This window comes from Callorhinchus milii, unplaced genomic scaffold (genome assembly GCF_018977255.1).
Source record: "Callorhinchus milii isolate IMCB2004 unplaced genomic scaffold, IMCB_Cmil_1.0 Scaffold1461, whole genome shotgun sequence".
Lineage (NCBI taxonomy): Eukaryota > Metazoa > Chordata > Chondrichthyes > Chimaeriformes > Callorhinchidae > Callorhinchus > Callorhinchus milii.
In genome coordinates, this window is record NW_024706202.1 from 2,399 (window position 1) to 12,983 (window position 10,585).

The 10,585-nt window shown below is 62.9% G+C and overlaps 1 protein-coding gene across 1 annotated transcript; it reads right to left on the minus strand.

Annotated features, from left to right (window-relative positions):
• Positions 1–2,900: 2,900 nt before the first annotated feature.
• Positions 2,901–4,259, minus strand: LOC121852828 (proline-rich protein 36-like). Its single transcript, XM_042346716.1, has one exon. The coding sequence runs from the start codon at positions 4,257–4,259 to the stop codon at positions 2,901–2,903; it is 1,359 nt and encodes a 452-aa protein (XP_042202650.1).
• Positions 4,260–10,585: the final 6,326 nt, after the last annotated feature.

Below are 10,585 nucleotides of genomic sequence, written 5' to 3' on the forward strand. Positions count from 1 at the left end.
TGCATTGCTGGGTGGGTTGCATTGCTGGCTGGGCTGCGTTGTTGGGAGGGCTGCGTTGCTGGGAGGGCTGCGTTGTTGGGTAGGCTGCGTTGCTGGGAGGAATGCGTTGCTGGGGGGGGATGAGTTGCTGGGAGAGCTGCGTTGCTGGGGGGGATGCGCTGCTGGGGGGGGTGCGTTGCTGGGGTGGGATGCGTTGCTGGGGGGATGCGTTGCTGGGTGGGCTGCGTTGCTGAATGGGCTGCGTTGCCGTGTGGGCTGCGTTGCTGGGGGTGGCTGCATTGCCGGGGGGGGGCTGCGTTGCCGGGGTGGCTGCGATGCCGGGGGGGCTGCGTTGCCGGGAGGGCTGCGTTGCTGGGTGGGCTGCGTTGTTGGGGGGGGTGCGTAGCTGGGTGGGCTGCGTTGCCGTGGGGGCTGCGTTGTTGCCGGGAGGGCTGCGTTGCCGGAAGGGCTGCATTGTTGGTGGGGGGATGCGCTGCTGTGTGGGCTGCGTTGCTGGGGGGGATGCGCTGCTGGGGTGGGGCGCGTCGCTGGGGTGGGATGAGTTGCTGGGTGGGCTGCGTTGCTGGGTGGGCTGCGGTGCCGGGAGGGCTGCGGTGCTGGGGGTGGGCTGCGTTGCTGGGTGGGCTGCGTTGCTGGTGTGTGGTTGCATTGCTGCTAGGGCTGCATTGCTGGGTGGGTTGCATTGCTGGATGGGCTGCGTTGCTGGGAGGGCTGCGTTGCTGGGGTGGCTGCGATGCCGGGGGGGCTGCGTGGCCGGGAGGGCTGCGTTGCTGGGTGGGCTGCGTTGTTGGGGGGGGTGCGTAGCTGGGTGAGCTGCGTTGCCGGGGGGGCTGCGTTGCCGGGAGGGCTGCGTAACCGAGGGGGCTGCGTTGTTGCCGGGAGGGCTGCTTTGCCGGAAGGGCTGCGTTGTTGGTGGGGGGATGCGCTGCTGGGTAGGCTGCGTTGCTGGGAGGGCTGCGTTGTTGGGGGGGGGATGCGTTGCTGGCTGGGCTGCGTGGCCGGGAGGGCTGCGTTGCTGGGTGGTCTGCGTTGTTGGGGGGGGGGTGCGTAGCTGGGTGAGCTGCGTTGCCGGGGGGGCTGCGTTGCCGGGAGGGCTGCGTAGCCGAGGGGGCTGCGTTGTTGCCGGGAGGGCTGCGTTGCTGGGAGGGCTGCGTTGTTGGGGGGGGGATGCGTTGCTGGCTGGGCTGCGTTGCCGGGGGGGCTGCGTTGCCGGGAGGGCTGCGTTGCCGAGGGGGCTGCGTTGCCGAGGGGGCTGCGTTGCTAGAAGGGCTGCGTTGCCAGGAGGGCTGCGTTATTGGTGGTGGGGCTGCGTTGCTGGGTGGGCTGCGTTGCTGGGTGGGCTGCGTTGCTGGGTGGGCTGCGTTGCTGGGTGGGCTGCGTTGCTGGGTGGGCTGCGTTGCTGGGTGGGCTGCGTTGCTGGGTGGGCTGCGTTGTTGGGTGGGCTGCGTAGCTGGAGGGGATGCTTTGCTGGGAGGGCTGCGATGCTTGGAGGGCTGCGTTGCTGGGTGGGCTGCGTTGCTGGTGTGTGGTTGCATTGCTGGGGGGCTACGTTTCCGGGAGGGCTGCGTTGCTGTGTGGGCTGCGTTGCCAGGTGGGCTGCGTTGCCGGGGGGGGTTGCATTGCCAGGGGGGGGATGCGTTGTTGGGAGGGCTGCGCTGCTGGGAGGGCTGCATTGCCGGGTGGGCTGGGTTGCCGGGGGGTGGCGGGGGGCTGCGTTGCCGGGAGGGCTGCGTTGCCAGGTGGGCTGCGTTGCCGGGAGGGCTGCGTTACTGCTAGGGCTGCGTTGCCGGGAGGGCTGCGTTATTGGTGGGGGGATGCGTTGCTGGGTGGGCTGCGTTGCTGGGAGGGCTGCGTTGCTGGGAGGGCTGCGTTGCTGGGAGTGCTGTGTTGCTGGGAGGGATGCGTTGCTGGGGTGGGTGCGTTGCTGGGAAGGCTGCGTTGCTGGGTGGGCTGCGTTGCTGGGTGGGCTGCAGTGCCGGGAGGGCTGCGTTGCTGGGGGTGGGCTGCGTTGCTGGGAGGGCTGCATTCTTGGGTAGGCTGTGTAGCTGGGTGGGCTGTGTTGTTGGGAGGGTTGCGTTGCCGGAAGGGCTGTGTTGTTGGTGGGGGGATGCGCTGCTGGGTGGGCTGCGTTGCTGGGGGGGATGCGCTGCTGGGGTGGGGCGCGTTGCTGGGGTGGGATGAGTTGCTGGGGGGGATGTGTTGCTGGGTGGGGGGTGCGTTGCTGGGTGGGCTGCGTTGCTGGGTGGGCTGCCTTGCCGGGAGGGCTGCTTTGCCGGGTGGGCTGCATTGCCGGAAGGGCTGTGTTGTTGGTGGGGGGATGCGCTGCTGGGTGGGCTGCGTTGCTGGGGGGGATGCGCTGCTGGGGTGGGGCGCGTTGCTGGGGTGGGATGAGTTGCTGGGGGGGATGTGTTGCTGGGTGGGGGGTGCGTTGCTGGGTGGGCTGCGTTGCTGGGTGGGCTGCCTTGCCGGGAGGGCTGCTTTGCCGGGTGGGCTGCATTGCCGGGTGGGCTGCATTGCTGGGGGTGGCTGCGTTGCCGGGGTGGCTGCGATGCTTGGGGGACTGCGTTGCCGGGAGGGCTGCGTTGCTGGGTGGGCTGCGATGTTGGGGAGGGTGCATTGCTGGGTGGGCTGCGTTGCCGGGGGGGGGGCTGCGTTGCCGGGAGTGCTGCGTTGCCGGGAGGGCTGCGTTGCCGAGGGGGCTGCGTTGCCGGGAGGGCTGCGTTATTGGTGGGGGGATGCGTTGCCTGGTGGGCTGCGTTGCTGGGTGGGCTGCGTTGCTGGGTGGGCTGCGTTGCTGGTATGTGGTTGCATTGCTGGGGGGCTGCGTTGCCGAGTGGGCTGCGTTGCTGGAGGGCTGCGTTGCTGGGCGGCTGCGTTGCTGGTGTGTGGTTGCATTGCTGCTAGGGCTGCATTGCTGGGTGGGTTGCATTGCTGGATGGGCTGCGTTGCTGGGAGGGCTGCGTTGCCGGGGGGGGGGCTGCGTTGCCGGGGTGGCTGCGATGCTGGGGGGGCTGCGTGGCCGGGAGGGCTGCGTTGCTGGGTGGGCTGCGTTGTTGGGGGGGGGGTGTAGCTGGGTGAGCTGCGTTGCCGGGGGGGGCTGCGTTGCCGGGAGGGCTGCGTAGCCGAGGGGGCTGCGTTGTTGCCGGGAGGGCTGCGTTGCTGGGTGGGCTGCGTTGCTGGGGGTGGCTGCGTTGCCGGGGTGGCTGCGATGCTTGGGGGACTGCGTTGCCGGGAGGGCTGCGTTGCTGGGTGGGCTGCGATGTTGGGGGGGGTGCGTTGCTGGGTGGGCTGTGTTGCCGGGGGGGCTGCGTTGCCGAGGGGGCTGCGTTGCCGGGAGGGCTGCGTTGCCGGGAGGGCTGCGTTATTGGTGGGGGGATGCGTTGCTGGGTGGGCTGCGTTGCTGGGAGTGCTGTGTTGCTGGGAGGGATGCGTTGCTGGGGGGGGGTGCGTTGCTGAGAGGGCTGTGTTGCTGGGTGGGCTGCGTTGCTGGGTGGGCTGCGGTGCCGGGAGGGCTGCGGTGCTGGGGGTGGGCTGCGTTGCTGGGTGGGCTGCGTAGCTGGGTGGACTGTGTTGCTGGGAGGGATGCGTTGCTTGGAGGGCTGCGTTGCTGGGTGGGCTGCGTTGCTGGTATGTGGTTGCATTGCTGGGGGGCTGTGGTGCCGAGTGGGCTGCGTTACTGGAGGGCTGCGTTGCTGGGCGGCTGCGTTGCTGGTGTGTGGTTGCATTGCTGCTAGGGCTGCATTGCTGGGTGGGTTGCATTGCTGGATGGGCTGCGTTGCTGGGAGGGCTGCGTTGCCGGGGGGTGGCTGCGTTGCCGGGGTGGCTGCGATGCCGGGGGGGCTGCGTGGCCCGGGAGGGCTGCGTTGCTGGGTGGGCTGTGTTGTTTGGAGGGCTGCATGCTGGAGGGGATGCTTTGCTGGGAGGGCTGCTATGCTGGGAGGGCTGCGTTGCTGGGGGTCGGTTGCGTTTCTGGGGGGCTGCGTTGCCGGGAGGGCTGCGTTGCTGAGGGGGGATGCGTTGCTGGGTGGGCTGCGTTGCTGGGTGGGCTGCGGTGCCGGGAGGGCTGCGGTGCTGGGGGTGGGCTGCGTTGCTGGGTGGGCTGCGTAGCTGGGTGGACTGTGTTGCTGGGAGGGATGCGTTGCTTGGAGGGCTGCGTTGCTGGGTGGGCTGCGTTGCTGGTATGTGGTTGCATTGCTGGGGGGCTGCGTTGCTGGAGGGCTGCGTTGCTGGGCGGCTGCGTTGCTGGTGTGTGGTTGCATTGCTGCTAGGGCTGCATTGCTGGGTGGGTTGCATTGCTGGATGGGCTGCGTTGCTGGGAGGGCTGCGTTGCCGGGGGGGGGGGGGGGGGGGGGGGCTGCGTTGCCGGGGTGGCTGCGATGCCGGGGGGGCTGCGTGGCCGGGAGGGCTGCGTTGCTGGGTGGGCTGCGTTGTTGGGGGGGGGGTGTAGCTGGGTGAGCTGCGTTGCCGAGGGGGGCTGCGTTGCTGGGTGGGCTGTGTTGTTGGGAGGGCTGCATTGCTGGAGGGGATGCTTTGCTGGGAGGGCTGCGATGCTGGGAGGGCTGCGTTGCTGGGGGTCGGTTGTGTTTCTGGGGGGCTGCGTTGCCGGGAGGGCTGCGTTGCTGAGGGGGGATGCGTTGCTGGGTGGGCTGCGTTGCTGGTGGGCTGCGTTGCTGGGTGGGCTGTGTTGCTGGGTGGGCTGCGTTGCTGGGTGGGCTGCGTTGCTGGGTGGGCTGCGTTGTTGGGTGGGCTGCGTTGCTGGGAGGGATGCATTGCTGGGTGCGCTGCGTTGCTGGGAGGGCTGCGTTGTTGGGTAGGCTGCGTTGTTGGGTAGGCTGCGTTGTTGGGTAGGCTGCGTTGCTGGGTGGGCTGTGTTGTTGGGAGGGCTGCATTGCTGGAGGGGATGCTTTGCTGGGAGGGCTACGATGCTGGGAGGGCTGCGTTGCTGGGGGTTAGTTGCGTTGCTGGGGGGCTGCGTTGCCAGGAGGGCTGCGCTGCTGGGGGTGGGTGGCTGCTTTGCCCTGGGGGGGGCTGCGTTGCTGGGGGGGGGTGCGTTGTTGGGAGGGCTGCGCTGCTGGGAGGGCTGCGTCGCTGGGAGGGCTGCATTGCCGGGTGGGCTGCGTTGCCGGGGGGTGGGTGGGGGCTGCGTTGCCGGGAGGGCTGCGTTGCCTGGTGGGCTGCGTTGCCGAGGGGGCTGCGTTGCCGGGAGGGCTGCGTTGCCGCTAGGGCTGCGTTGCCGGGAGGGCCGCGTTATTGGTGGGGGGATGCGTTGCTGGGTGGGCTGCGTTGTTCAGAGGGCTGCGTTGCTGGGAGGGCTGCGTTGCTGGGAGTGCTGTGTTGCTGAAAGGGATGCGTTGCTGGGGTGGGTGCGTTGCTGGGAAGGCTGCGTTGCTGGGTGGGCTGCGTTGCTGGGTGGGCTGCGTTGTTCAGAGGGCTGCGTTGCTGGGAGGGCTGCGTTGCTGGGAGTGCTGTGTTGCTGAAAGGGATGCGTTGCTGGGGTGGGTGCGTTGCTGGGAAGGCTGCGTTGCTGGGTGGGCTGCGTTGCTGGGTGGGCTGCGGTGCCGGGAGGGCTGCGGTGCCGGGAGGGCTGCGTTGCTGGGGGTGGGCTGCGTTGCTGGGTGGGCTGCGTTGCTGGGTGGGCTGCGTTGCTAGGTGGGCTGCGTTGCTGGGAGGGCTGCGTTGCTGGGAGGGCTGCGTTGCTGGGAGGGCTGTGTTGTTGGGTAGGCTGCGTTGCTGGGAGGGATGCATTTCTGGGGGGGATGAGTTGCTGGGGGGGCTGCGTTGCTGGGAGAGCTGTGTCGCTGGTAGAGCTGCGTTGCCTGGTGGGCTGCGTTGCCGGGGTGGTGGGGGGGGCTGCGTTGGCGGGAGGGCTGCGTTGCCAGGTGGGCTGCGTTGCCGAGGGGGCTGCGTTGCCGGGAGGGCTGCGTTGCTGGGTGGGTTGCGTTGCTCGGTGGGCTGCGTTGCTGGGAGGGCTGCGTTGCTGGGTGGGCTGCGTTGCTGGATGGGCTGCGTTGCTGGATGGGCTGCGTCACTGAGTGGGCTGTGTTGCTGGATGGGCTGTGTTGCTGGGAGGGCTGCGTTGCTGGGTGGGCTGCATTGCTGGGTGGGCTGCGTTGCTGGGTGGGCTGCGTTGCTGGGTGGGCTGCGTTGCTGGGTGGGCTGCGTTGCTGGGTGGGCTGCGTTGCTGGGTGGGCTGTGTTGCTGGGAGGGCTGTGTTGCTGGGAGGGCTGTGTTGCTGCGGGCAATACTCACTGCAGCTGAAGCATCCACTTGTGGAAGAGGCTGTTTGAGCGGCGCTGCAGCCGCTCCAGCTCTGTGGTGAAGGGCGAGCAACTTTCCCCCAACAGCTCTCTCAGCACCACCTGTGGTACATCAGAGAGTCACCCCGGCCCACCTCCCCCAGCCACGCCATCCCCACCCCCTCCCCGCCCCTCCCCAGGCCACCACTCCTCCCCAGCCCTCCCCAGGCCACCACTCCTCCCCCAGCCCCTCCCCCCCCTCCCAGGCCACCACTCCTCCCCAGCCCCTCCCCGCCCCCTCCCCAGGCCACCACTCCTCCCCCAGCCCCTCCCCGCCCCCTCCCCAGGCCACCACTCCTCCCCAGCCCCTCCCCGCCCCTCCCCAGGCCACCACTCCTCCCCCAGCCCCTCCCCAGGCCACCACTCCTCCCCCAGCCCCTCCCCGCCCCTCCCCAGGCCACCACTCCTCCCCAGCCCCTCCCCGCCCCTCCCCAGGCCACCACTCCTCCCCAGCCCCTCCCCGCCCCCTCCCAGGCCACCACTCCTCCCCCAGCCCCTCCCCAGGCCACCACTCCTCCCCCAGCCCCTCCCCGCCCCCTCCCCAGGCCACCACTCCTCCCCCAGCTCCTCCCCAGGCCACCACTCCTCCCCAGCCCCTCCCCGCCCCTCCCCAGGCCACCACTCCTCCCCCAGCCCCTCCCCAGGCCACCACTCCTCCCCAGCCCCTCCCCAGGCCACCACTCCTCCCCCAGCCCCTCCCCAGGCCACCACTCCTCCCCCAGCTCCTCCCCAGGCCACCACTCCTCCCCCAGCCCCTCCCCGCCCCCTCCCCAGGCCACCAGCTCCGCCCACCACAATCCCCACCCACCGTCCCACGCCTCGCCCTGCCTACTGCCTCAGCCCCACCCCCAGCCCAGCCTCACGCTCCTTCCCTGGCTCCAACCACTGCCCCTCCCCAGTCCATCCCAGTCACGCCCGCCACCCCTCCCCCTCATTGACCTGATCCAGCCTCGGAGTCTTCAGCTTCTGCAGTGTGAGGTCAGAGGTCAGCACCTTGCCACTACTGTGAGCCTCAAAGTATTCCTCCACCAGGTTCGGCTGCAAGAGAGAGAGAGATATCCATAACTCACACACAGAGCAATGTGTTTCCAGGACCAGCTGACCCTGATCAGCTGGTCATTTTGTTTGGTTGGCTGGGATCAGCCTGACACGTGAGGAAACCCTTCACCGTGTTTAAGAGTCTCCAAAACAAACTGAGAATTTCCTGCATCCCACCTGCACATGGAAATCCCAGAGATAGATTGTTGGAATGGAATGCCCACTCTCTCTCTCTCTCTCCCTGGAGGGATGCGTCCTGCTTACCTAAATCCGGAGAGTATTAGGTGCAGGTTGGCAACAGCCAAGGCTTTTGACAAGAGCCAAGTTGTGGCACCTCAGAGTGTGCGTTGGGGTATTGCTGGAACCGCATAGCTTGCCACTGAAAGCACGTTCTGGCAAGCTTTCCCACTGCTTGTCTAGCTAGGACTTCCCTAGCCATTAGGGGTTTGGCTTGCTGGGTTAACGGGAGCTGAGTGGTAAGAGTCCCTGCCCCCAGTTGATCACAGATATTTTTGGGGGGTGTGGGGTTAGGCGGGTGTCTTATTCAGCATCCAGTGAGACCCATTAGAAGGAGATCTCAGTGCCTTGGGAGGTCAGTCCCACACATAGCCAGACAACCACAATCAAAAGGCATCTGAGACATTGCATTACAGAACCCACTGTTAGCTGAGGATTTCATAATACCTGAATTTGATTCAGCACCTTTCAGGTCAAGAGGATGTCCCAATGCACTTCACAGGATTTACTGTGTAGTGTAGTAACTATATTTATCGGAGAACGCCACCAATTGCTATATAGCAATGTCAAACAACAGTTAGGGTGCTAAACAGTGAGAAGGATAGCAGCCAATTGCAGGAAGACATAGACAGAATGGTAAAATGGGCAGACACATGGCAGATGAATTTCAATGTGGAGAAATGCGAGGTAATGCATTTTGGTAGAAAGAATGAGGGGAGGCAATATAGACTGGTAATACAATCTTAAGAGGGGGTGAAGGAACAGAGAGACCTGGGGGTTCAGGTAAATGAATCCTTGAAGGTGGCAGGACAGGTAGATAAAGCTGTAAAAAGGCCATATGTGATACTAGGCTTTATAAGTAGGGGCATAGAGTACAAGAGTCAGGAGGTTATGATTAACCTATATAAAACACTGGTTAGGCCTCAGTTAGAATACTGCGCCCAGTTCTGGGCACCACACTATCGGAAGGATATTAAGGCATTGGAAAGGGTGCAGAGGAGATTTACGAGGATGGTACCAGGAATGAGGGACCTTGATTATGAGGAAAGGCAAGAGAGGTTAGGATTATTCTCATTGGAGCAGAGAAGGGTATGAGGAGACTTAATAGAGGTTTTCAAAATCATGAGGGGATTTGATAGGTTAGAAAGGGAAAAACTGTTTCCACTGGTGGGTGTGTCGGTGACTCGAGGTCACAGATTTAAAATAGTCTCTAAAAGAAGCAGAGAGGAGGTGAGAAGACATTTTTTCAATCAGCGAGTTGTTCAAATCTGGAACGCATTGCCTGAAAGGGTAGTGGAGGCCGATTCGATAACTACTTTTAAAAACGCGGTGGATGGATATTTGAGGAGGATGGGTTTGCCGGGTTATGGGGAAAGGGCTGGGGAGTGGGATTGACATTACATTGATCTATTCAAAGATCCGGCACAGACTCGATGGGCCGAATGGCCTCTTTTTGTGCTGTACAATTCTATGATTCTATAATTCTATGATAACCATGGAGTGAGTCACCAATTTTATCTGAGGAATTGCTGGACACCAGGACATCGAGAAAGAGAAACTCTTGTTTTTTTTGAACAGTGCTACGGGATCTTTAACATCCACCTGAACAGACAGATGGGACCTCTGACAATGCAATGCTTCTTCAGAAATGCACTGCAGTGTCAACCTGGACTGTGTGAGTTCAGGTCCCAACATGAAACCCACAACTTTCTGAGAGGAGTGAGAAGCACTGAGGCAGATTTTCATGACGGTCACTCTCTCTCGCACTGACAATCACTCTCTGTCCCTCACTGACAGTCACTCTCACACTGACAATCACTCTGTCACACACTCATTGACAGTCATTCTCTCACACATTCACCAACAGTCTCTTCCTCTCACACTGACAGTCACTTTCACTCACAATGACAGTCCCTCTCCCACACTGACAGACACTCTCCCACATGGAGTCACTCTCTCCCACACTGACTGTCATTCTCCCACACACTCACTGAGAGTCATTCATCACACACTCACTGACAGTCAATCTCTCTCACACTGACAGTCACACTCACACACTCAGACAGTCACTCTCACACACTCACTGAAGGTCACTCTCTTACACTGACAGTCACTCTCAGTCACTCTTTCACACTCACTGACAGACTCTCTCACACACTCACTGACAGTCACTCTCACCCTGACAGTCATTCTCTCACACACTCACTGAGTCACTCATCAGACACTCACTGACAGTCACTCTCTCACACACTCACTGAGTCACTCTCTCACACTGACAATCACTCTGTCACACTCACTGACAGTCACTGTCTCACACTGACAGTCACTCTCTCGCACTGAGAATCTCTCTCTAACATACTCAGTAAAAGTCACTTTCACTCACAATGACTGTCACTCACTCCCACACTGACTGTCACTCTCTCACACTGATAGTCATTCACTCAAACTGACAGACACTCTCTCACACTCACTGTCAGTCACTCTCACACTGACTGTCATTCTCTGATAGTGCCAGGCACTCTCTCATAAACTCACTGATAGTCACTCTCTCTCACACTCACTGACAGTCACTCAACAACAATAACTTGGATTTATATAGCGCCCTTCACACCGGACGACGCCTCAGAGTGCTTTACAGTAACAGATCCTGGGACCGAGCCAGGGGGAGGGAGGGGAAGATGACCAAAGGCGTGGTCGAAAAGAAAGGTCTTTAGCAGAGACATGACAGTCAGGGCAGAAACCGGACTGGAGGGGTTCGAAGAGGGAGTGGGAGGAGAGGTGTGCGCGGAGTTGATTGGCAACAACGCGTTCTAGGACTTTTGCGAGGAAGGGCACTGACAGTCACTCGCTCTCTCGCACTGACAATCACTGTGTCTCACACTCACTGACAACCACTCTCTCTCTCTCACACTGAATCACTCCCTCACAGTGACAATCGCTCTCACATACTCACTGACAGTCACTCTCTTTTACACTCATTAACAGTCACTCTCTCACACTGACAGTCACTCTCT